Source organism: Phoca vitulina, unplaced genomic scaffold (assembly GCF_004348235.1).
Source record: "Phoca vitulina isolate PV1807 unplaced genomic scaffold, GSC_HSeal_1.0 scaffold40, whole genome shotgun sequence".
In the NCBI taxonomy this organism is placed as follows: Eukaryota; Metazoa; Chordata; class Mammalia; order Carnivora; family Phocidae; genus Phoca; species Phoca vitulina.
The window spans coordinates 14,147,547-14,175,251 of record NW_022589743.1 but is presented as its reverse complement, the minus strand read 5'-3'; the positions used below and the strand labels follow the sequence as shown (position 1 = coordinate 14,175,251).

The window sequence follows — 27,705 nt, the reverse complement described above, 5'->3', positions numbered from 1 at the left end:
AGAGAGCGCGTGCGAGTGTGAGCATACATGAGCAGGGGGGAAGGGCAGAGGGAGAGGGAGAAGCACACTCTCTGTTGAGCAGGTAGCCTGATGTGGGACTCGATCCCAGGACCCCGGGATCATGACCTGAACTGAAGGCAGACACTTAACTGAATGAGCCACCCAGGTGCCCCTCTGTTGTGTTTTGATTATTACTTTTTTTTTGCTTAAAGATTTGACCATATTTCCATGTTTTAGGCACCCTAGCATGTACTAACTTTTCTGTGTACTAATTATAGATTTCTCTTGCTCCTATGCCAGATTCCTTTCTAAGAGGTTTTTTTGTTTTTGTTTTTTTTAAGATTTTATTTATTTATTTGACAGAGAGAGACCCAGTGAGAGAGGGAACACAAGCAGGGGGAGTGGGAGAGGGAGAAGCAGGCTTCCCGTGGAGCAGGGAGCTTGATGCGGGGCTCGATCCCAGGACCCTGGGATGGTAACCTGAGCCGAAGGCAGACCCTTAACGACTGAGCCACCCAGGCGCCCCCTAAGAGTTTTCTTATTCTGTAACTCCCACATCTGTATCTCTACAGCTGATCTGTTTCCAAAGTCTACTGTCATACGTCTAATTACAGAAATATCTAAATGCATAGATATTTCTATTGAGGTATAACCTCAAATTAAAAATATTAAAACTGACTTACTGTTTTCAGCACCCTCAAATCCATCAAAAATTATATAACCTCTCCTTTTCAATTTTTTTATCACTATTTATTTATAACCTCTTCTTCCTCCCCTCCGTTTTCTTAGTTATCACATTATCTTGCTTTTTTCTCTGACATGCTGTCTACTCATTACTTCTACTCTGTTATGTCTAAACTACCTCAGCAATCTCAATTCTCCTCATGTTAATCTACCCTATTTTGTCTTTCCTCTCTGAACAGGAATTTTGGTTTATGCATCTTTGTGTCTGGAACAGATAAGTCGTTATTTCGTGATCATATAATCTGTATTAGTACACGTTGAGCTACCTTAGTTATATTTTATTCATTTAGAGTATTTTTGTGAACTCTGTTTCAGTGTGATGAACAAGTCTGGGGTTAATCGTGTAGTTTGGAAACGACCTCGGCTCACTCACAACGGACCTGTTAGAAGGAGCACAGTTATTGACCAGATTCCTTTTCTGGCAGTAGCAAGAGCACTTGGTAAGTAGGACTTATATTTGGTGAAATCATACTGGATTTTCTACAATGTATGGTGGTAACATAAAAGAGGAGACTAAGAACCAGATCCTCTCTTGACAGATAATGGGGGTAGAAATATGCTGTTATTATAGTAAATGCTTTAAAACTTAATGGAGGGGAAGGTTAAAATATGGATTTCAGTGCCAGTTGCTCTTTAATCATGAGTCATGTTCAAAATTTTGCTGATTCACACCTATACTTAAGTATATGTATGTCTAGGCTTGGTGTTATCCTTAAAATTATTTTTAAATGAGCTTCCCTACTTCGGCCTTTTCATATTTCTCTTAAGAGCCTTCAAAGCTCTTTTTCTCATTAGCCAGCAAAATAAATTGTTCATGACAAAATAAAAACACTTATTTTCTAGTCTACCTGGTTTTGGATGGAAAGCTTGAGGATTATAGCTATAGAAATATCATATCTTGGCTATGCTGGTTAAATTTTTTGTACAGAAAATTTCTTTTAGGAAACACCAGTTTTTTTCTTTCTTTCCTTCTTTCCTCTAACAAATACTTGAGTACTGACTTAGTGCCAGGCAGTGAATTAGGCTTTGGAGAGATACTACTGATTATTTATATATTTTCCATCTGCTTTCATGGAGCAAGACTATGTAGTTGGGGAGATAGACAATAAAGAAGTAAGCTTGTAAATGAAGTAATTATGGATTAGGAAATACATGAAGGAAAGAAATGGGGTTCTGTGATAATTAGAAGGGAAAAACTATTTTATATGGTGTGATGAAAATGCTCCTTTTTAGGAAGTGTTATTTTAGCTGAGATTTGATGGCTGAGAAGGAGCTGTTCTTGTGAAGAACCTGTTAAAGAGTATTCTAGGCATGGATCCTGAATTGGGAAAGAACTTGGCATGTTCTAGGAATTATCAAAAGGCTAAGTTAATGAGGCAGACCTGGGTCACATCATACAGATATTTGCATTCCAGTGTAAGTATACTGGGCAACATTAAAGGATATTAAGGTAAGGAGTAACACCATCTGATTTGCATTTTCAAAAGATTATTCTACCTACCATTATTACTGTCTCTTATTCATCTTTGGTGATCAAATGCAGGTACACCCAGTATTCATGGAACCTATAATCTAGTGGGGGAAATAGATAATAAATGAACAAATGAGAAAATTGTTCTAAAACTTGTCATAAAGGAATTAAACAAGATGATGTACCTTTAATTGGTGGGAGGGATAGTAGGTGACAGGGGAAAGCTACATTAAAGAGGATGATCAAGGAACATTCTTTAAAAAGGTAATATTTGAGGGCGCCTGGGTGGCTCAGATGGTTAAGCGTCTGCCTTCGGCTCAGGTCATGATCCCAGGGTGCTGGGATCGAGTCCTGCATCGGGCTCCCTGCTCAGCGGGGAGCCTGCTTCTCCCTCTGCCTCTCTCTCTCTGTCTCTTATGAATAAATAAATAAAATCTTTAAAAAAATAAATAACTAAAAAGGTAATATTTGAGTTAAGACCTGAAGGGGGAGAAGGGGGCAAGGAAAATAACAGTCAAAGCAGAACTATAGCATTCCCAAAAGGCTGTTAGGCAATTAGCAGACATTTGATTTGGTTTGGGGGATAAAGGAGTTTTCTAGCATATATTCTCTTTTCCTACCTAAATAACATAATGAAATTTTGGAAATTACATCTCCCCTAATATGTGCAGTCTTAATTTAGACATTCCTATTCAGGTTTCTTTTGTAAAGCATGGGTAAGTTTAGCTAGATCAGTCAGATTCTCTATTCTAGGATTTTTGAATTCTAAATCTAGTAAGGACAAAAATTAAAAACAAAGAAACTGGTTGGAATGAATTCATCCTAGTGATACTGACTTCCTTAAGCAGTGCCCATTGATGTGGTTGGGTTTTCCTGCCTAAGGCTTAGAATTGCCCTGTATCCATGCCTGGTTCTCCACTTCTTGTCTGTTGCATGAACTACTTGATTTTCTTCTGAGTTGCCTTTTTGGCTTAAGTTAACCTGAGCTGAAAATTGTTGTTTGCAAGCAAAGAATCCTAATGCAGGAAGAAAAGGGCTTGATGTCTTTAAGGAGCATGAATGAAACCAATGTGAGAGAGAGGAGGTAGAGATATAAAATGAAGGTGTAGATGGGGACAATGACCCAATTAAGAAGGGCCATGCAGGGACGGCTGGGTGGCTCAGGAGGTTAAGCATCTGCCTTTGGCTCAGGTCATGATCCCAGGCTTCTGGGATCGAGTCCCACATATCGGACTCCTTGCTCAGCGAGGAACCTGTTTTTCCCTCTGCCTGCCGCTCCCCCTACTTGCGCTCTCTTTCTCTCTCTCTCTGACAAATAAATAAAATCTTTAAAAAAAGAGGGGGGGGGCATGCAGGTTAAGTAAGATAAGGAGTTTGGTGAAGACATTATGGGTGGTAGGTAAGAACTAAACCTTACAAGGCTTTATAGCTAGACCATGATAAGGAGTTTTATTTTAAATACTTTTGGGAAGGAATTGAGTGGGGGAAGTATACCACAGTGGTGAAGAGAGAGACTTTGGGGCCAGAATTCCTAGGGTCCAGTGCCAATGCTGTTACTTACTGTACAAACAAGGCAAATCACTATATGTAAATTACTTAATATATATGGCAGTTTTTTCAGCTGTAAATGGGGCTAATAATGGTACCTGCCTCATCCTGTTTGAGTATTGGATGATTTAATATATGTAAAGTGCTTAAAATAGTGCCTGGCACATAATAAGTGCTCTGTAAATGTTATTGTTGCTGTTTATTGAAGTAGGGCAGTGACATCCAGTTTTTTTTTTTTAATTAATTATTTGTCAGAGAGAGAGAGAGAGACAGTGCACAAGCTGGGGGAGCAGCAGACAGAGGGAGAAGCAGGCTCCCCACTGAGGAAGGAGCCCGATGTGGGACTTGATCCCAGGAGCCTGGGATCATGACCTGAGCCAAAGGCAGATGCTTAACTGACTGAGCCACCCAGGCATCCCCAGTTTTCTTTTTCTTTTTTTTTTTTTTTTAAAGGGTCATTTTGGCTGCTGTAGTGGTTAAAATTATAGGGTAATAAAATTGGAGGCAAGGGTACTATTGGGGGCTAGGCACTTTACATATTTTGTAGATTTTTGGAGAACTCAAAGGCTGTGTGTTTCCCAGGTTATTCATTCATAGTATAAGCATGTGATATAATAGATCTTTGGATTGTTAGCAAGGAAAAAGAGGGAGGAACGTGATAATCGGCAAGGAATTAATATTACTAAAGAACAGGGTTTTGTTTTGTTTTGTTTTTAGGATTATTTATTTTAGAGAACAGGAGCAGGAGGGACAGAGGGAGAGAGAATCTCAAGCCAACTCCACGCTCAGTGCAGAGCCCGACATGGGGCTTGATCCCAGGACCCTTAGATCACAATCTGAGCTGAAACCAAGAGTCAGACACTTAACTGACTGCGCCACCCAGGTGCCCCAAGAACAGAGGGTTTTTTTATGGGGAAGTCAACTGATTGGACTGAGGGCAAGGTCTTCAGGTTCAAAAAGTAAGGTTAACCTTCATTTTAGAAAAGTAGATGCCAAATTATTTTGTATATATGAAGTGTGTGTGCCAGGCATTTTAAGCCTTGAAACCCATAAGTGATTGTGTAGTAGAAAAGAAGGAAAAGGTGGACTGGCAGAAAGAGCAGGAAAAGCAACTGGTTTTTCTGTTTCAGACATTCCTACTCTGTTCTGAGATATCTCTAGAGTAATTCAGACAAGAAGTAATTCAACTCCTGCTTGAATATCTTCAGTAAATCTTAGTATTTCAAAGTACAAATGCTTGCATAAATTATGTCAGTTAAAATCTGCCACCATGAATCTTTCGGGTGTTTTGTGTGTTGAAACAAAAGCAGAGCAGTGTACTTATTTTGCCTTTTGCATTATGACCATCATTTACCTATTCAAAATTAGCTAGCATGTTTTTTTAGTCTTTCCTCTAGGCTAATTTCAGACCCTTCATTATTCTTGTCATATTCCTTTATTCCTTCAGTAAATGTTCCAGAATTGAGTATATTCTGCAAGATGTGGTCTGACCAGTTTGAAGTATAATGGAAATATTTAGTTCCTGCTACCTGAGCATTGTACTTCTGCTAGTAGAGTCCTGGAATCCTGTCATTAGCTTTAGTAATCATATCACATTTGTTGGTTTATTGAAATAACTCCAGTCTTTAGATATTTTTCTTGTGAACTGCTACTAGTCAGATTTCTCTATTACATACACTTTGGTTTTTATTGGGATAGTGTGAGGGTGGGGAGACGGAGACTGAATAATAGCAGCATTGAATGAGCTTCTTATAGAATATATAGTCAGTCCAAAAGGTATTGATTAATGTATTTGGAGAGAGATCTTGATTGATGTGATTCTATTTTTTTTTTTTTTTTTTTGATTTTATTTATTTATTAGAGCACAAGTGGGGAGAGGGGCAGAGGGTGAGGGACAGGGAGATAATCCCAAGCAGACTCTGTGCTGACGTGGAGCCCCATGTGGGGCTCGATCTCACAACCCTGAGATCACGACATGAGCCGAAACCAAGAGTCGGATGCTTAACTGACTGAGCCACCCAGGCGCCCCATCTGTGTTTTTTCCTTAGCTTGATTGAACATTCGTTAACTACCTAGAGAAAGAAATAGAGTATACAGTCCTCACTTTTTTATACTACACAGATACTCAAAAGTACTTAGGCAGTGGTGTATCAGCATTGTTTTAAAATATCTCCCCGTAGACTGCTTTTAGTTGCAAGAGAGAAAAAGTAGTAATTAGGGGTGCCTGGCTGGCTCAATTGGAAGAGCAGGCAACTCTTGATCTCAGGGTTGTGAGGTCCAGCCCCGTATTGGGTATAGAGATGACTAGAAATAAAAAAAACTTTTTTTTAAAAGATTTTTATTATATTTATTTGTCAGAGAGAGTGTGTGTGAGAGAGAGACTGAACAAGCAGGGGGAGTGGCAGGCAGAGGCAGAGGGAGAAGCAGGCTTCCCACTGAGCAAGGAGCCTGATGTGGGGCTCAGTCCCAGGACCCCCGGGATCATGACCTGAGCCAAAGGCAGATGCTTAACCGACTGAGCCACCCAGGCGTCCCTAAAAATAAACTTTAAAAAAAAAGGAAAAAATAGTAATTAGAGAATAGAGAAATCAGGCAGCACCTTGACTAAATGATCAAAATTACCATCACTAATGAGGAATAATGTTGAGACTTACACAATATTCCCTATGTAGTATTCTGGCCAAGAATGAATAACCTAAAGAAATGTTACAAGTAAATGCTATTCCTGATCCTAGGCTAAAGCCTATAAAAGACACTATTAAGCCATCTGATAATAAGAAAATATCCTTGTTTTTAGAAAATATACATTGAAGTATTTAGGGTTGTAAAGGGCTATGATTTAAAATATTTTTAACAGGGGCGCCTGGGTGACTCAGTCGGTTAAGTGTCTGGCTCTTGGTTTCAGCTCCAGTCATGATCTCAGGGTCCTGGGGTTGTGCCCCACATTGGGCTCCGAGCTCAATGCAGAATCTGGGATTCTCTTTCTCCCTCTCCCTCTGCCCCTCCCCCCACTCGTGTACTCTGTCTTCCTCCCCCCCAAAATAAATAAATAAAATCTTAAAAAAAATTTTTTAAACATATACACACAAGCACACACAATGTTTATATATATGTAGATAAGAAAACCATAAAGCAAATGAGATAAAATGTCAGCAATAAGTGAATCTGAGTAGAGTGGAAGAGTATATTGGTGTTTTTTGTCCTATTTTTATTTTTGTAACTTTATATATTTAAAGTGACCCTCAAATAAAATGTTTTAAAAAATAGGCTGGCAGGGGGCGCCTGGGTGGCTCAGATGGTTAAGCGTCTGCCTTCGGCTCAGGTCATGATCCCGGGGTCCTGGGATCGAGTCCCGCATCGGGCTGCCTGCTTCTCCCTCTGCCTCTCTCTCTCTCTCTCTCTCTCTCTCTCTCTCTCTCTCTCTGACTCTCATGAATAAATAAATAAAAAACATTAAAAAAAAAAATAGGCTGGCAGTAATAATATGAAACTTAATAAATATAAAGTGCTAGGCTTAAGTTTAGAACATTATTTAGGAGACATCCACTTTCATAGCATTTCATTTGAAAAAGAATTTTTAAGTGGGGTGGTTAGAGTAGATCTGAAAAGATGACAATTTGAATAAAGAGGTGAGGCATTGAGACCTATGGGTATCTGGGGCAAGAGAATTTAGGCAGAAGGAACAACAAATGCAGATGTCCTTACTACTTAATGATTTTTTTTTTTAAACTGAGCAACTTAGAAGGTTTGAGTTACTGTTAACTGATACAGCAAATACTGAAACATCAGTTTTTTGTTTTTTAAGATTTTATTTATTTGAGAGAGAGAGAGAGAGCATGAGCAGGGGGGAGGGGCAGAGGCAGAGAGAGAAGCAGACTCCCTGCTGAACAGGGAGCCCAATGCGGAACTCATCCCGGGATGCTGGGATCATGACCTGAGCTGAAGGCAGCCGCTTAACCGACTGAGCCACCCAGGCGCCCCTGAAACATCAGTTGTAAAAGGAGGTCAGTTCAGTTTTTAGCAAGTTACCTTCAAGGTGCTTATCGGACATGAAAGTGGTGATGTCCATTTGGCTTCTGGTTATGAAAATTGACAGTAGGTGGGGTCTAGGTTGGAGATAGCAATTTGGGAGCCAGTAGCATAGATAGGAGTATTTAAAATACTGTTGATGAGGGACGCCTGGGTGGCTCAGTTGGTTAAGCGACTGCCTTCAGCTCAGGTCATGATCCTGGAGTCCCGGGATCGAGTCCCACATCGGGCTCCCTGCTCAGCAGGGAGTCTGCTTCTCCCTCGGACCCTCCCCCCTCTCATGCTCTCTCTCTCTCATTCTCTCTCTCAAATAAATAAATAAAAAAAATCTTAAAAAAAAAAAGAAAGATTTAAAAAAAATAAAATAAAATAAAATACTGTTGATGGATTAGGTAAAGGGAAGACTGAGAAGTGACCATTGGGTTTAGCAACGTGGAGGTCATTGATGACCTTGACAAAGTAGCTTTGGTGGGATAGTGAGACCACAGTCATGAATGCAGTTGGTTCAAGAAAGATCGAGAGGAGGACAATTTGATATAGCAAGTTTAGACACTATTCCTAGGAGTTTTGTTATAAAGAGAAGGAGAGAAATGGAATTTAGTTGGAGTGGAAAGTAAAGGGTCAAGAGAGGGTTTGCCACTGTTATTTTAAAAAGGGAAGAAATAATAGATGGGAAAGATCCACTAGAACTGTGAAAACTCCATGTAGAACATAAAATACAATTACTATAGTAATGTCCTACAAAGGTTACTTTATTTTAATATAATTTTGTAAGCATATATAAGGAAATGAATGAATCTTTTGATATAAAAAGACTGATGTGGGAGAGATGCAGTTGTTTTAGTAATGAAAAAAATTTGCTTGTTTTTTCTCTTGATTTTACTTTTCTATCATGTATTTTCTCCTCAGAAATATTAATAGCTTTTAGATTTGAACACTTAAGCTAAAAACGTGCTTTGTCACATTACTTTTCCAGTCCTTATTTTGGCAATTGGAAAAAATTTTATTAAGAACTGTGGTTTTAGGGGCGCCTGGGTGGCTCAGTCATTACGCGTCTGCCTTCGGCTGGGGTCATGATCCGAGGGTTCTGGGTTCGAGCCCTGCATTGGGCTCCCTGCTCCGCGGGAAGCCTGCTTCTCCCTCTCCCGCTCCCCCTGCTTGTGTTCCCTCTCTCACTATCTCTCTCTGTCAAATAAATAAATAAACTCTTCAAAAAAAAAAAAAAAAAGAACTGTGGTTTTAGTTTTCTTTTTAAAGTTTAACTTGTTGGGTGCCTGGGTGGCTCAGTCATTACTCATCTACCTTAGGCTCAGGTCATGATCCCGGAGTCCTGGGATCGAGTCTCACATTGGGCTCCCTGCTCAGCAAGGAGTCTGCTTTTCCTTCTGACCCTCACCCCACTTTTGCTCTCTTTCTCTCTCTCAAATAAATAAAATATTTATATTTTATTTATTTATTTGTCAGAGAGCACAAGCAGGAGGAGCGGCAGGCAGAGGGAGAAGCAGGCTCCCCGCTGAGCAAGGGGCCCGAAGGCAGACGCTTAACTGACTGAGCCACTCAGGTGTCCTACAAATAAATAAAATCTTTAAAAAAAAAAAAAAAAAAAGTTTAACTTGTTGCATGGTAAAATACTTATTGGCTCATAGTAAATTAAATTATAGAATTTAGCACCATTCTTATGATCTATGACCATTTTTCATCTAGCTTTTTGGGAAAGAGAAGTTTGCTTAACAGAAATCGGTACCATTTTTAGGCACTCGTGAGGATTAGAATTCCTTGAGTACAGATGTAGCAAAGGTGCCTTCTAGTGGCTGCCTGATTGAATTGTATGTGAATCTTGCAAATCATTTATTCCTTGAACAGATACTTACTGAGGGCATTATGTGGTCTTTGTCCTCATGGAACCTTATAGTTTAGAGAAGGGGAGAAACATTCATCGGATCACAAAAAGAGCTGAGAAATTACATCTCTAAATACTTGTATATGTGCTAATTAGAACTTAAAATAGGTATTATACCTAGCTGGAGAGGCAAGAGATATTTGGTATTGAGCTGAAGTTTGAAGAATTACTAGTTGTTAAGAGACTAAGAATGTGTGTTCTTTTTTTTAAAGATTTTATTTATTTGAGAGAGAGAGAGCACATGAGAGGGGGGAGGGTCAGAGGGAGAAGCAGACTCCCCACTGAGCATGAATCCCGATGCGGGACTCGATCCCGGGACTCCAGGATCATGACCTGAGCCGAAGGCAGCCGCTTAACCAACTGAGCCACCCAGGCGTCCCAGAAGAATGTGTGTTCTAAGCATAGGAGTTGTATCTGCGAACAGCTCTGTGATATGAGGAAGGAATATAATAAGGAACTCTGACGAACGCAAATGTAGCTGGAACAGTACAGGAATAAGAGGCATAGATAATGAGAACATACTGCATTTTTTTAGGTTGTGGTTAAGAGTTGTATCTTAAGAACAAGACTAAACTATCGCAGAGTAAGAGTGGAAACAACTAAATTTGTGTGTATGTATGTTTTTAATTATGGCAAATATATATAATTTTGCTGTCTTAACCATTTTAAGTATACAGGTCAGTGGTGGTATTAAGTTCATTTACACAATATTGTGCAACCATCACCATCCATCTTAAATACGTGTTTTATTTTTTTAAAGATTGTATTTATGTATGTGAGAGAGAGAGAGAGATGGCAAGAGAGAGCACGAGCAAGGAGGAGAAGGAGAAGCAGGTTCCCTGTGAGCAGGGAGCCTGATGAGGGGCTCGATCCCAGGATTCTGAGATCATGACCTGAGCCGAAGGCAGGTGCTTAACCAAACGAGCCACCCTTAAGGCGCCCCTTAAATTTGTTTTCAAGGGATGATTTTGGTTGCAGTTTAAAGAATGGATTAGGTGAGGTTGTTTGAATGTGCTCCATGGGAAGCCCCCATAAGAGTGGGGGGAAAATGTTGAAATTCCCTAGGGGTAAAGACCACTGGGTATCTGTGCATTTTGGGCTGCCATGTGCCACAGAAGCCAGCAGAGAACATACTGGAGCCAGAAGAAAGGCCTCTTTCTCCTCTGGTGTCCTTCCAGTGCCCCTACTGAGAACAAAAGGGAAATGGCCATCAAGTAGGCAACTAACATCTGCCACAATGTCCGAGAGCCCTCCCTTCAGTACGTACTGGAATGATACTCTGTGATCCTATTTTGGTGTACAAACAATAGGCCAATGACAGAAACACTTAGTTCAAGACCCAATTCTGATCCTTGCTCATTTGATCTCAGGTAAAGCCACATAGATTCTCTAAACTGATTAAGGGATCGGTGCTTATATCATATGTTCTTAAATCTCGCAATGAATACAACTCATCTAGTGGGTTTGTTAAAAATTCACATTCCAGGAACTTTATACTGGGAAATTTAAAGCAACTTGAGCATCAAAACAGTAACAGGGGGCACCTGGGTGGCTCAGTCAGTTAAGTACCAACTGTTGGTTTTAACTCAGGTCATGATCTCAGGGTCATGAGATCGAGTTCTGCATTGGGGTCCGCGCTGGGTGTGGAGCTTAACATTCTCTCCCTCTCCTGTTCCTCCCTTTCCCCCACCTTGCACACATGCTCTCTCTCAAAAAACAAAACAATAACAGGATTAATTTATAACATATTGAAGAAAAAAGAATCCATAAGCTTATAATGATACTAAAAAGATTATAAAGAGGTAGAGGAGAATGGAAGACTCTTCTTTAGAAAAGGCAACTAATAAATGTAATTAAGAGTGTTCTAATTCTGTCATCAGTTTACAACCATCATAGTAACAATTGATTTGTGCAAGAATCATTAATGGATGCTAAAATATGGCATATTTTGGTGGACAACAGGATATTTCACACAGACTCAAAGCTGTCACCCTATAGATTACTTACCGATCACAAAATGAAAAGGGCACCTTTACAGTGCTGGTAGATAGCACTTTAACCAAATGGTCAAGCTTAGCATTGCCAGTGATGGGACAAACTGACGTTTTGTGCTTCTTATTCAAATGAACAAATTACTTAAAGATTTTATTTATTTAATTTTTTAAAAAGATTTATTTGAGAGAGAGTGAGTGAGTGAGTGTGGGGAAGGGGTGGGGGGAATGAATCTTCAGGCAGACTCCCCGCTGAGTATGGAGCCTGTTGGAGGGCTCAGTCTCATGATCCATGAGATCAAGACCAGTGAGCCGAAACCAAGAGCGGGAGCTTAACTGGCTGAGCCACCTGGGTGACCCAGAGATTTTATTTTTAAGTAATCTCTACACCCAATATGGGGCTCAAACTTAAAATCCTGAAGTCCCACACTCTACCAACTGAGCCAGCCAGGTGCCCCTAAAAATATTTTTAAATTTATAAAGATATTAATATTAGTTTATACATGAGAACTTGTGGCCCTTTTTCAGGGTCATGTAATCTGCATTAGATTGAAAATTGGAATTTCTTTTTTTAACCTAGATTTTAAATTTAGACATATTAGGGGTTCTGCTTTATATAAATTTATGTTCTTACTTGGAGTGGCAATATTAATCCCAAATAATGAGGAAAAACTGCTTTTGAAAGCTTCTAGCATCACTTATTTTTTAAAAAAATTTTTTTATTAACATATAATGTTTGTTTCAGGGGTACAGGTCTGTGATTCATCAGTCTTACACAATTCACAGCACTCACCATACACATACCCTCCCCAATGTCCATCACCCAGTTACCCCATCCCTCCCACCCCCCACCACTCCAGCAACCCTCAGCTTGTTTCCTGAGATTAAGAGTCTCTTATGGTTTGTCTCCCTCTCTGGGTTTTGTCTTGTTTCATTTTTCCCTCCCTTCCCCTATGATTCTCTGTGTTGTTTCTCAAATTCTTCATATCAGTGAGATCATATGATACTTCTCTTTCTCTGATTGACTTATTTCGCTTAGCATAATACCCTCTAGTTCCATCCATGTCGTTGCAAATGGCAAGATTTCATTTTTTTGATGGCTGCATGATATTCCGTGTGTGTGTGTGTGTGTGTGTGTCACACACACAACATCCTCTTTATCCATTCATCTTTTGATGGATATCTAGGCTCTTTCCATGGTTTGGCTACTGTGGACATTGCTGCTATAAACACTGGGGTGCACGTGCCCCTTTGGATCACTGCATTTGTATCTTTGGGGTAAATACCCAGTAGTGCAATTGCTGGGTCATAGGTCAGCTCTATCTTCAACTTTTTGAGGAACCTCCATACTGTTTTCCAGAGTGGCTGCACCAGCTTGCATTCCCACCAACAGCGTAGGAGGGTTCCGCTTTCTCTGCATCCCCGCCAACATCCGTCGTTTCCTGACTTGTTAATTTTAGCCATTCTGACTGGTGTGAGGTAGTATCTCATTGAGGTTTTGATTTGGATTTCCCTGATGCCGAGTGATGTTGAGCACTTTTTCATGTGTCTGTTGGCCATTTGGATGTCTTTGCAGACATGTCTGTTCATTTCTTCTGCCCATTTCTTGATTGGATTATTTGTTCTTTGGGTGTGGAGTTTGATAAGTTCTTTATAGATTTTGGATACTAGCCCTTTATCTGATATGCCATTTGCAAATATCTTCTCCCATTCTGTCGGTTGTCTTTTGGTTTTGTTGACTGTTTCCTTTGCCGTGCAGAGGCTTTTTATCTTGATGAAGTCCCTATAGTTCATTTTTGCCCTTGCTTCCCATGCCTTTGGTGATGTTTCTAGGAAGAAGTTGCTGCAGCTGAGGTCGAAGAGGCTGCTGCTTGTGTTCTCCTCAAGGATTTTGATGGATTCCTGTCTCACATTTAGGTCTTTCACCCATTTTGAGTCTATTTTTATGTGTGGTGTAAGGAAGTGGTCCAGTTTCATTCTTCTGCACGTGGCTGTCCAATTTTCCCAACACCATTTGTTGAAGAGACTGTCTTTTTTCCATTGGACATTCTTTCCTGCTTTGTTGAAGATTAGTTGACCATAGAGTTGAGGGTCCATTTCTGGGCTCTCTATTCTGTTCCATTGATCTATGTGTCTGTTTTTGTGCCAGTACCATACTGTCTTGATGATGACAGCTTTGTAATAGAGCTTGAAGTCCGGAATTGTGATGCCGCCAGCTTTGCTTTTCTTTTTCAACATTCCTCTGGCTATTCGGGGTCTTTTCTGGTTCCATACAAATTTTAGGATTAGTTCCATTTCTTTGAAAAAAGTTGACGGTATTTTGATAGGGATTGCATTAAATGTGTAGATTGCTCTAGGTAGCATAGACATTTTCACAATATTTGTTCTTCCAATCCATAAGCATGGAACGTTTTTCCATTTCTTTGCGTCTTCCTCAATTTATTTCATGAGTATTGTATAGTTTTCTGAGTACAGATTCTTTGTCTCTTTGGTTAGATTTATTCCTAGGTATCTTATGGTTTTGGGTGCAATTGTAAATGGGATCGACTCCTTAATTTCTCTTTCCTTCTGTCTTGTTGGGATATAGCAATGCAACTGGGGGTGCCTGGGTGGCTCAGTCGTTAAGCTTCTGCTTTGGCTCAGGTCAGGATCCCAGGGTCTTGGGATCTATCCCCGCATCGGGATCCCTGCTCGGTGGGGAGCCTGCTTCTCCCTCTCCCACTCCCCCTGCTTGTGTTCCCTCTCTCGCTGTGTCTCTCTCTGTCAAATAAATAAATAAAATCTTTAAAAAAAAAAGAAAAAAAAAGAAATGCAACTGATTTCTGTGCATTGATTTTATATCCTGCCACTTTACTGAATTCCTGTGTGAGTTCTAGCAGTTTTAGGGTGGAGTCTTTTGGATTTTCCACATAAAGTATCATATCATCAGCAAAAAGTGAGAGTTTCACTTCTTCTTTGCCGATTCGGATGCCTTTTATTTCTTTTTGTTGTCTGATTGCTGAGGCTGGGACTTCTAGTACTGTGTTGAATAGCAGTGGTGATAGTGGACATCCCTGCCGTGTTCCTGACCTTAGGGGCTGACCTTAGGGGAAAAGCTCTCAGTTTTTACCCATTGAGTATGATATTCGCCATGGGTTTTTCATGGATGGCTTTTATGATATTGAGGTATGTACCCTCTATCCCTACACTGTGAAGAGTTTTAATCAAGAAAGGATGCTGTACTTTGTCAAATGCTTTTTCTGCATGTGTTGAGAGGATCATATGGTTCTTGTTCTTTCTTTTATGAATGTATTGTATCACATTGATTGATTTGTGGATGTTGAACCAACCTTGCAGCCCAGGAATAAATCCCACTTGGTCGTGGTGAATAATCCTTTTAATGTACTGTTGGATCCTATTGGCTACTATTTTGGTGAGAATTTTTGAAAGCTTTTAGCATCACTTATGAGCTCTGTAATTGTTACCTCGATATTTTTCTTAACTGTTTCCATGTTCATTTTTATAATTTCACCTACCAGAGAACTTTGTTTTGCTAGCATAAAGAAGTAAATATGGGGCATCTGGGTGGCGCAGTCAGTTAAGCCTCCGACTCTTGTTTTCGGCTCAGGTCATTATCTCAGGGTCTTGGGATCCAGCCCCGAGTTGGGCTTCACACTCTTGGTGGAATCTGCTTGAGATTCTCTCTCCCTCTCTCTCTGCCCCTCCCACTCATGCTGTCTTTCTCTCTCTCTCTCTCTCTCTTCCTCAAATAAATCTTTAAAAAAAAAGAAAAAAAGAAGTAAATGCATCTTTGTGAGCCGACCTGGATTATAATTAGCTTTTAGTGGTCGCATGTGTTCTTTTTTTTTTTTCTTTTTTTCTTTTTAAGTGATCTCTACACCCAGCATGGGGGCTCCAACAACGCTGAGATCAAGAGTTGCACACTCCATGGACTGAGCCAGCCAGGTGCCCCATATGTGTTCTCTTTTGGCTACTCTGAAGGATGAATTGCCACTTTACCTTTCAAGGGGCTGGTTTGGCAATGAATTTTGCTATTTTAGAGTAGAGCAATTGATTTTAATTATTCTTTCCTTAGACTCTGAATGTGTTTGAATTGGCCAGTACTTTTGATGCGAGCAAATGGGGGGAAGTTTAAGGCAGAGAAAGGACAAAGAGATTCCTCTTCTTTAGCAAAAAAACCTGCTGAAAGAGTGCAAAAACTACTATCTTGTTTGAAAACCTTTTGCTTTTATTTTTTTAAAATTTTATCTATCTATTTATTTATTTATTTGAGAGAGAGAGATAGCAGGAGCAGAGGGAAAAGGGAGAAGCATGCTCCCTGCTGAGCAGGGAGCCTGACGTGGGGCTCGATCCCAGGACCCTGGGATCATGACCTGAGCCAAAGTCAGATGCTTAACCGACTGAGCCACCCAGGAGCCCCAAACCTTTTGCTTTTAATTTAGATGTTTACCCAGAGTATTTCACAAACAAAAGAGGCAGAGATTAATGTTTTCTCCTTTTTGTCTGCTCTTTCCCCAGTTTTGGGTAGTAAAAGAAAAGTTATATTGTTCCGCTTACTTTGTCTTATGTATCACAGAAGAGTAAATAGTTTCTTTCTTTCTCTTTCTTTTCTTTTCTTTTCTTTTCTTTCGATTTCTTTATTTGAGAGAGAGAGCACAAGCTGGGGGGTGGGTAGAGGGAGACGGAAAGGGAGAGAGAATCTCTAGCAGACTCCCCATGGAGTGGGAAGCGTGTCGCAGGGCTCGATCCTATGACCCTGAGATCATGACCTGAACCAAAAGCAAGAGTCAGACACTCAACTGACTGTGCCACCCAGGTGCCCCAAGAAGTTGTTTTTTTTTAAATCATGTATGGATTTTGAATGTTACCAATTGCTTTTCTGCATTTATTTAGATGAATGTGTAGATTTTCTCCTTTAATCTGTTGACAGGATATTACTAGCTTGGAAATAACACTTCTTGCTTCTTATTTCTGCCCCCCAGGTGATTTGTGGAGCTATGATTTCTTCAGTGGTGAGTTTGTGGTGTCACCTGAACCAGACACAAGTGTCCACACTCTTGACCCCCAGAAGCACAAGTATATTATCTTGGGGAGTGATGGACTTTGGAATATGATTCCACCTCAAGATGCCATCTCAATGTGCCAGGACCAAGAGGAGAAAAAATACTTGATGGTGAGAAGTAACTCAATAATTTGATATTGTTGTCTACACATTGTTCTGCTACTTTGTCAGAGGTCTAAGGATATATTGAGTAGATATTTGCATTTGCCTGGCTCTAGAATTACGTAAAACAAACTTTACAGCTCATCAGGGGAATGAAACAGGATATAAATAAATGAAACTAGATAACAAAACACACAACCACAGACTTTGTTATGAATAGCCCTTAACTTAATGGCCTATGAAACCTCATTAATCCTTTTTTAAAAATTGAGATATAATTCATATACTATAAAATTTACCTTTTTAAGATGTATAACTCAGTGGTTCTTAGTATATTCTCTAAGTTGTGTAACTGTCACCACTATCTCATTCCAGAACATTTTTATCACTGCCTCCAAAACCCATAATCACCAGTAGTCATTCATTATCTCCTGCGACCCCCACCCACTGGCAACCACTGATCTTTCTGTCTCTATTTGCCTGTTTTGGATATTTCATATGAATGAGATCATACAATACGTGACCTTTGTATTTGACTTCTTTCACTTAAGCATAATATTTTCAAGGTTCATCCATGTTGCTTGTAAATAAAAGTACTTTATTCCTTTTAAGGGCTGAAATAATTTCCATCAGTGGATATACATTTAATTTATCCATCCGTTTACCACTTGATGGATATTTGGGTTGTTTCTACTTTGGGGCTCTTATGAATGACTGTTGTGAACATTCACATACAAGTTTTTGTGTGGACATGTTTTCAGTTCTCTTAGGTATATACCTAGGAGTGGAATTGCTGAGTTACATGGTAATTATGTCACCCATCTTTTTATTAGCCAAGAAACAACCATCAATGAGAAAATCCTTTTCTTTCCTTCCTGACTTGCTTGCAAATTGATTTCCTCTTCATTCTGAGCACTGACAAAGTAAGGAAAATTGGAAGAGTGTGATGGTGTTGAAGGCGAGGAAAGAGAGTGTTCTGGGGGTAGTAGGCAGCAATGTCAAATTCTGCAAAGAAGTAGGGGCAGATGGATGAGAACAGGATACTGGGTTTTACAGTTAGGATCTTTCATTAGTGACCTTCAATAAAAGGATGAAGAGGATGAGGAGTTTAACTGGAATCAAGGAGATGGGCTATCCTTGGAAAAGGTGATTTTTCTCTCAGATGGGAGGAATGGTAAAGCTATATTTTGGCATGAAAAGGAGTAAAAAATAAAAGAATTTGTATTAAATTGCTTCCATTTACCCTGCTAACATTAGGCACTAAGTACAGGGGTCGTAAAGGTAAATAGAATGTGGTCCTTGCTCAGCATTTACCATATTGTTACAAATAGGATATGTAAATAGCTCTCAGGACCCCTACTTGATTGTGAGTTGTTTAAAGGTAAGAATTGTGTCTTGATTCATTTTTATAGTGTTGGGGTTAACGTGTTGCATTTGGTTAGTGACATCAGGTATAAAAGAAGAGTAAATAAAATAAAGATTCTTTTGTCTATAAAATTATTTAATGATGAGAGAGATAAACATTTCAGTGGCATGATGAGGTCATAAGCCAGATTGAGAGAACCTATTCATAAACACCAAAGTGGTTTTAGAATGAATATTGAAGGAAGCATTCATATAACAATATTTAGAACAAGTGTTATGAGAACTGAGAGGGAGATTGGAAACCTGGGAAGATTGCATAAGAAAGTTTCATAGACAAGAGTGATATCTGAGCAAGTCTTAAAGGTGGGATTGAATTTACCAGGTAAATAGATAAGTGAGGAGAGAGAAGCTTTCCAGGCAAAGGAATGAAATGTGTAAAGTCAAAGAAGAGAGACAAATTTGACATATTCAGGTTTCACAAGTAGCTTGATGTGACTGGAGGAGAGGAGACAAAATGGTTTTAAATGCTGTTAGGAAGTTAGGTCTTTATATTCAGTTAGTGGAGTGTTATTGAAAAGCTGCATTTTCAATATGCATTTTAGAAAGTTTACTCATTGCAGGGTGGAATATAAAATAGAGGGTAGTTGATAATGAATGTAAGGATTCTTTTAGTAGCTGTAGGAAAACCTTCTAGGCCCTTAACAAAATTACCAATGTAAAGGTGGCAATGACAGAATGGGTGGCAACAAAGATTACTGAAGAATCCCTGAGAAGAGGTGAATTTTGATGAGTAGAGTTATGGTTAGAAGGTCTGTCTTCCACTTTTCTTCACATGTTGATTCTTGTTGCCAGTGTAACTGATTGGATTTCTCTTAATGGTCTATTAGACTTCCTCTTTGGAGGCTACTGTTACACTCCAAATGAGAAATTGTGCAAGCTTGCTCTACCACCAAGCAACAACATGTACATATAAAAAGACAGCAACAACAACAAGTACATATGTACACAATAACAAAAGAAATACATGAGTAGTAGAATTGATAGAACTTGGGTTTTTAAGGACAGAGAGTATGATGATGCCCAGACTTCTGACTGGTGATAGCTGTTATCAAGAAGAAACACATTATTCAGGGGAAGAGGGGAGGTAATAGTTCAGATGTAGGCATGTTGAATTGGAGGTGCCTGTGGTTAATCTAGACAGTTATTTTCAGTAGGCAGAAATATTTGAGAGAGAAGTCTGGAAATACTAATTTGATTGTTAAGAGGAGTTAGGTAAAGCTGCGACAATTTATGAGATCACCTAGTGAGACTGTAGGGTGGAAGAAAAGGACATGATATTAAGGATCCAAATCAGCAGAAACCAGTGAACTGAGGAGAAGATGCAAATAAAGTAGTAGAAATGGCTTATACAGAACTCCCCCGCCCCCCCCACCTACCCATGGCAGGTATGTTCCAAGACTCCCAGTGGATGCCTGAGAGCACAAATAGTACCCGAACCCTATAGGTACTGTTTTTCCTATACATACATACCTGTGATAAAGTTCTTTTTATAAATTAAGTGCAGTAAGAGATTAATGACAATAGTAAAGTAGAACAGTTATGACTACTGTAATAAGTTATATGAATGTGGTCTCTTTCTCAAAATATCATATACTGTACTCACCCTTCTTATGATGTGAGATGATAAAATGCCTGTGTGATGACGTGAAGTGAGGTGAATGACTTAGGCATCCTGACCTAACATTAGGATATCACTGACCTGATGATATGTCAGAAGAATCATCTATTTCTGGACCACAGTTGACCCTGAGTAAGCGAGGCTGCAGATAAGGGGCACTATCGTATAGATTTCTTTATCATAGAGCTTTGCTGGGAAGGGAAACAGAGGCACACTGAAAAAGTGTGAAAGCAAAGGGAGTCCTTCAGGGAGTTCTCAGTGAGCTAGTGTTTGGATGATGGAGCGATGAAACTGGTACTGGATAATGTGATAGATTAATGAATTAGAGATCAGTCCTGACTTTCATCAATTGTGAAGTGCATATGGATATGGGAAAAAAGCAGTGTTGAAAAAATAATCACTTACAGACTTACAAAGTGGTACTTATCTTGGGAATGCAAGGATGGTTTATTATATTAAGGTTTTAATAAAGCAGATGAAAGGAGTTATTTGCAGTTTGCCATCAATAATGTGTTTGAGGGGTGCCTGGGTGGCTCAGTTAAGTGTCTGCCTTCGGCTCAGGTCTTGATCCCAGGGTCCTGGGATCGAGCCCCGCATTGGGCTCCCTGCTCTCCGGGAAGTCTCCTTCTCCCTCTCCCACTCCCCCTGCTTGTGTTCCCTCTCTCGCTGTGTCTTTCTCTGTCAAATAAATAAATAAAATATTGAAAAAAAATGTGTTTGAATACTGTAATATACCCAAGATCAGATAACCCCAAATAAAGATGATTCCCCATTTTCCCAAGGAAAGGATGAAAAAAACCACAGTTCTGTATTGAATATATAAACTTAAGGTATAGAGAAGACGATCTAATGACTTAAAGTACTTATTTATTTTTTAATATAGTGCTTTTTTTTTTTTTTTAAAGATTTTATTTATTTGACAGAGACACAGCGAGAGAGGGAACACAAGCAGGGAGAGTGGGAGGGGGAGAAGCAGGCTTCCCGCAGAGCAGGGAGCCCGATGCGGGGCTCGATCCCAGGACCCTGGGATCATGACCTGAGCCGAAGGCAGACGCTTAATGACTGAGCCACCCAGGCGCCCCTAATATAGTGCTTTTAATACATTATATATTATATAGTATGCATTATAGTATGTTATATATTAATATTTTTGTATTTACAGTACATTAATGTTTTATCACATTACATAAATAATTCATTAAAAATTTTTTCTGCTTATGTAGAGTTCATGATATTTCCACTCATTTTCATCATTAAATTATTTCTAGAGCTACTTTTTAAGATATGTAGCCCTATAGTCTAGAGCACATCATTTTCATTTCCATTCTTTGAAACTTAGTAGTTATTGAATCCATGTATTAAATATGTGTATGATGCTAAACGTTTTATTCCAAGCTACATTTATTTTGGATAACATGAGATCATTTTTTTTAAAGATTTTATTTATTTATCTGAGAAAGAGAGCCGGCATAAGCAGAGGGGAAGGACAGAGGGAAAGGGAGAAGCAGACTCCCCTCTGAGCAGGGAGCCCTACATGGCGCTCAGTCCCAGGACTCTGGGATCATGACCTGAGCTGAAGGCAGACACTTAACTGACTGAGCCACCCATGTGCCCCTAACATGAGATCATTTAAGGGTCCCCCCCCCACTCTTTCTGTTGTATGTATTTGGTCTCCGAAATACTATAGCCACTTATTGTATTGCTTTTTTTTCCTCATATGAGTGACATCATTTTTATACACAGTTGACCTTTAAACAACATGAGTTTGAACTATGTGGGTCCACTAACATGGATTTTTATAGTACAGCACTGTACATGTATTTTCTCTTCCCTATAATTTTCTTTTTTTTTTTTCCCTAGCTTTATTGTAAGAATACCAGTATATAATACAGATAACATACAAAATATGTGCTAATCAACTTAATTTTATTGGTAAGGCTTCTGGTCAACAGTAGGTTATTAGTAAAGTTTGAAGGGAATCAAAAGTTATACATGGATTTTCAGTTGTGTGGGGGAGTTGGTGCCTCTAACACCCCACATTGTTCAAGGGTCAACTGTATATATTTAACAGTTGTTTATATTTTCTTGTCTCTGAATTTTGTTCATGTTCTTTGACAGTTTCTATGTTGGGTCATTGATGTGCAGAAGCTCTTACATTAGGAGGAAATTGGCCCTTTGCAGTGAGGATTTTTTTTTTTTTTTTGCCATGCCCGATTATCTCATTTGTGAATTATCTGTAATAACTTGATGTTTACTTCCCATTTTAGATAACTTCTGTATAAGTTTTCCTAATTAAGGTTACAGTGAAGACTGAGTTTCTTGCTACCAAAAAAATAAAAATACAGGTAAAATTTAACCACAGGATAAGGCCTTGTCTTATTATTTAAAAAAAATTAGAGCAGTACTGTTTTAACATAGTTATGGGGGACTATGGATAATGTTTGAAATTTTGGAAATTTAATTTATGTCAGCCATATTGAATACCTTGTTTTAATTTGATACAGATGTAATGGGAACTAAATCTGAGTTAACCTTCTTTCTCCTTGTTCTTTTAAATACAGGGTGAGCATGGACAATCTTGTGCCAAAATGCTTGTGAATCGAGCACTAGGCCGCTGGAGGCAGCGTATGCTTCGAGCAGATAATACTAGTGCTGTAGTAATCTGCATTTCTCCAGGAGTGGACAGTCAGGGAAATTTCACCAATGAAGATGAACTCTATCTGAACCTGACTGACAGTCCTTCCTATAATAGTCAAGAAACCTGCGTGATGACTCCTTCCCCCTGTTCTACACCACCAGTCAAGGTATACAGTTCCCTATAGTATTGGAGCTTTTTTTAATAGAATTTCTTTGGTTAGTGTTGCTTGAAAAGTTTTTCAGATTCTTCATATCGTAGGATTTTGGATTTGAACTAGGTTCAAGAAAGTGATGGATCTTTGTCATGTAACTTATTATCATTGATTCATCTTCACATCAGTACTGTTCTGAAAGCCAGGTGTGTGTACAGCACCTAATAGAAAGGAGATATACATTAACAATATTTTAACGATCCTCTTCTAATACATTTGTAAACATTTAAGTTTGTGAAGTACTTTCATATATATTTCATTTGAACGTCATAAATGGAATAGGTAACTAGTGCAGATGTTATTCCGTCTTACAGATAATAAGATTGAGAGATTAAGCAATTTGGATCAGATCATACAGACTCAAGACTGAAGGGGACCTTAGGATATCAGATCTTAGAACTGGTTGTCTAATAACATGGACAAGAAACATTATTCCTCTTCTTACTCAGATAATTTTGAATGAGTTTAAGATATGCTATGAAATAAACAATTTAAATGGTACTATATTTCCCTTTGCTGATTTCATCCCGGTATTTACCTACTAAAAATTAGTAGTATTGGGGCTCCTGGGTGGCTCAGTTGGTTGGGTATCTGCCTTCGGCTTGGCTCATGATCTCAGGGTCCTGGGATCGAGCCCCACGTTGGGCTCCCTGCTCGGTGGTGAGTCTGCCTCTCTCTCTCCCTTTGCCCCTCCCCCTCTTTTGTGTGCTCTTTCTCTCAAATAAATAAAATCTTAAAAAAAATTGGTAGTACTGATAACTGCTTTGTTATACTTGGGACTTCTGAGAATGTGCTCTTATTTATTTATTTTTATTTATTTATTTTTTAAATTTTACTTATTTATTTGTCAGAGAGAGCACAAGCAGGGGGAGCGGCAGGCAGAACAGGCAGAGGGAGAAGCAGACTCCCCAGTGAGCAAGGAGCCTGATGTGGGAATCGGTCCCAGGACCCTGGGGTCATGACCTGAGGTGAAGGCAGATGCTTAACTGACTGAGCCACCCAGGCGTCCCTTATTTTTTTATTTTTGAGAATGAGAGCGCTTGCAGGTGAGGGGCAGACGGGGAGAGGGACCGAGAGAATCTTAAGCACGCTCCACGCCCAGCGCAGAGCCCAACACCAGGCTTGATCTCACGACCCTGAGATCATGACCTGAGCTGAAACCAAGTCAGTTGCCCAACTGACTGAGCCACCCAGGCGCCCCACATAAAATGTTTTTAAAATTATTTCTAAAAATCTGGAGACATAATGATCTAATAATAAAGATAAGGAGATTTATGTATGCACTAACTTATATTTAGGCATTGGTTGTTTGTTAACCAATTGGCCCCACCAAAATACAGGAAAATATTTGGAGCCATTCAGAATAATTAGTGTTGTTACCTCTGACCTAACAAGTAAATAAAGACAAATCTCTGCTGAAGAAATTGTGTTTTATCTTAATTGACAACCATGACTACACACATAATTTCTGATTTATTTTCTTGTTAAAATAATCCCATATTTAGTAACATTTAGATAAATAAAATAACATTTTGGTCAGTTTGGTTTTTAACACTTTCCCACATTTAGAGTAGGCATTTGAGACTAGGTTTATCTATTTATAGACATGGCAACTTCTGTGTGGATCCTAAGGTATACCAGTAGTCAGATCTTTGTTTTGGGATGGATATGGTAGAAATACCTCTGTTTTAGTGATATATTACTCTGGCATACGTTTTTCTCTGTCCTTTCTTTAGGGCAAAACTAAAGTTAGTGCTTTTTTTTGTGGGGTTTTTTTGTTTGTTTTTTTAGATTTTATTTATGTGACAGGGAGAGAGAGAGCGCAGGCAGGGGGAGCAGCAGACAGAGGGAGAGGGAGAAGCAGGTTCCCCGCTGAGCAGGGAGCCTGCAGGACTCTAGGATCATGAACTGAGCCAAAGGCAGATGCTTAACCGACTGAGCCACCCAGGCGCCCCAATTTAGCTGTGTGTGTGTGTGTGTTTTTTTTAAAGATTATTTATTTATTTATTTGACAGAGAGAGAGACACAGAAGCGAGAGAGAACACAGCAGGAGGAGTCGGGGAGGGAGAAGCAGGATTCCTGCTGAGCGGGGAGCCCAATGCGGGGCTTGATCCCAGGACCCTGCGATCATGACCTGAGCTGAAGGCAGACGCTTAACTGATTGAGCCACCCAGGCGCCCTCTAAGGGATTTTTCTATCAGGGGAAGACCAGATAATATGTTTTCATTTACCCTTCTACAAAAGAGTTTACTTCAGAATATATTAATATTTTAATAAATGATTTGATTAAAAGAGAAAAAGATTTAGGAGAAATGTTATATACTTGAGGGAGACATAGTATTTATGCATAAACTCTGTTCTTGAGAAACTATTAAGACAATGATTTTATAAAATATTAGTACTATGAGAGATTTGGGTTTGATAGGAAAAATATTCTTAATCTGTCTGGCGATGGGAAAAATATTCTGAGTATATGTAGATCTAGAGCACTATATCCAAAGGAGTAGCGCATATCTGAATGACTTGGCAAACTTTTAAAAAACAATACCTGAAAGTTTCCATATGATTTTCACTTATTTCTTTGAGAGTTGCTGCAGCCATGCTCTCTAGGTTCCCGGACATCCTGCTTTTCTCAGGTCCTAGAACAGCCTCTAGTGTTTGCAAGATAGGTGCAAAGCAACAGTATGAGTTTGCAGTATGACATCATTGCTTTAATGTTACACTTCACATTTTCTATACTACTGAATATTCAGAAATAAGAATACAGAAAAAAATAGGAAAGTAGGAAATCAACCAAACAAATTTGTCACTTACTCTAATGAAACTTCTTTATCTCCCTAATGGTTAAGCTGAATTCTAGGATAAATTACTTATTTGGCTTACTTTCTTGTTTTTCAGTCACTGGAGGAGGACCCATGGCCACGGCTGAACTCTAAGGACCATGTACCTGCCCTTGTTCGTAGTAATGCCTTCTCAGAGAATTATTTAGAAGTCCCAGCTGAGATAGCTCGAGGGAATGTCCAGGTGGCAGTCATACCCTCAAAAGATCCAGAGCCACTTGAAGAAAATTGCACTAAAGCCTTGACTTTAAGGATACATGATTCTTTGAATAATAGCCTGTCAGTTGGCCTTGTGCCTACCAATTCAACAAATACCATCATGGACCAAAAAAATTTAAAGATGTCAACTCCAGGTCAAATGAAAGCCCAAGAAGTTGAAAGAACCCCTCCAGCAAACTTTAAAAGGACATTAGAAGAATCCAACTCTGGCCCTCTTATGAAGAAGCATAGACGGAATGGTTTAAGTCGAAGTAGTGGTGCTCAGCCTGCAAGCCTACCCACAAGCTCACAGCGAAAGACCTCTGTTAAACTTACCATGAGACGCAGACTTCGGGGCCAGAAGAAAATTGGAAATCCTTTACTTCATCAGCACAGAAAAACTGTTTGTGTCTGCTGAAATGTGTCTGAAAAATGTTTTTTTTCCAAACTTAGGATTTAAGAGGGCTTTTTTGAAGTTGGTGCCGAACTTGAACTTTTTTTAAGGAGACAAAATAAAAATAGTATACAGTTTGACTTTTTGGAATTCAACAGTTTTATCCTGGCCTTGTACTTGCTTGTATTATAAATGTGAATTTTGTAGATGTTAGGGTATAAGTTGCTGTAAAATGTGTGTAAATTTGTATACTTCACACAAACTCAGTCTCTTACTCTGATACACAGTAAATGTAACAACAGGGCTAAAGGTTAAAAATGAAAATCTATTAGATTTTAGAAATACATTTAAACTTTTAAAAATGCTTATTAAGAAATTTGTATAAGTCACTTGTGATGAAAACTACACAACTTTTTAAAGTAAATTATTAAGCAAACTGGAAAAGTGATGTATTTTCATAGTGACCTGTGTTCCACTTAATGTTTCTTAGAGACAGCTAGTGTCTTTTAAAAATTATTTTTTATTTCTAATTTCATAATTCAGAACTAAATTTTTCATAGCAGAAGTGTTAAGCCATGCTGAAAGTAGCTTGGTGTTAGTCTCCCTGTTCTAACTAAAATACTATGCAGTATCTCTTAATTCAGTAGCATTTTTCTGAAACATTAATCATCAGATATACTTCCCAAATCTTTGTGGAGTAAAAGGAGGTGTGTTTGCCTAAAAAGGTGCCCTGCTCAATCATCCCAGACACTCAGTGGCATTATTAGGTCTTAAAGTCGTTACTCTCTTCTTGTGTTTGCATAAAATATGTGAAGTTTTTCTTGCTATTTCAATAACGGATGGTGCTGCTAATTCCCAACATTTCTTAAATTATTTTATATATCGTACAGTTTTCATTGATTATATGGATATATGTTTGTTCATCTAATAAATCAGTGAACTGTTGCTGATGTTGCTGGATTTTTGTTGGTTTGTTTTAATGATACAAACTTTCTGTTTTGCCTTGATCATGCTTTAGAGTAACAACTTAAAAATACATGAAATGTTTATTTTTGCACTCTTGACTTTTTAATTTTAATTTAGAATACATTGAAACAGGCTAAATATCCAACAACAGAATATGGTTAAGAATATGATGGTCAGCTATGGCTTACGAACATTTGATGAAATATTATGTTGCACTTAAAAATGAATAAAACTGGGGCACCTGCTCAGCGGGAAGCCTGCTTCTCCCTCTCCCACTCCCCCTGCTTGTGTTCCCTCTCTCGCTGTCTCTCCCTCTGAAATTAAAAAAAAAAAAATCTTAAAAGGATTTTTAGTTACTAAAGAGTTTTTAATTTTTTAATTTTTTAATTTTAGGATATTTATTTGAAAGAGAGCATATGAGTGGGGGGAAAGGGAGAAGCAGACTCCCCACTGAAGGGAGCCTGATGTGGGCCTCGATCCCAGGACCCTGAGATCATGACCCGAGCCAAAGGCAGATACTTAATCAGCTGAGCCACCCAGGCACCCTGAAGTTTTTCAGATCTTTCCA

At 39.0% G+C, this 27,705-nt stretch overlaps 1 protein-coding gene across 2 annotated transcripts in view; it reads left to right on the top strand.

Annotated features, from left to right (window-relative positions):
- PPM1D (protein phosphatase, Mg2+/Mn2+ dependent 1D) overlaps positions 1 to 27,294 on the top strand; it is a 43,689-nt gene extending 16,395 nt beyond the window's left edge. For both annotated transcript variants that reach the window (XM_032428974.1, XM_032428973.1), the window contains exons 3-6: positions 1,060 to 1,184; positions 16,666 to 16,856; positions 22,452 to 22,694; positions 25,638 to 27,294. In XM_032428974.1, coding sequence (XP_032284865.1) covers positions 1,060 to 1,184; positions 16,666 to 16,856; positions 22,452 to 22,694; positions 25,638 to 26,195 — 1,117 coding nt within the window. In that variant the 3' untranslated portion in view covers positions 26,196 to 27,294. The remainder of the gene's footprint in view (positions 1 to 1,059; positions 1,185 to 16,665; positions 16,857 to 22,451; positions 22,695 to 25,637) is intronic.
- The last annotated feature ends 411 nt before the right edge of the window (positions 27,295 to 27,705 follow it).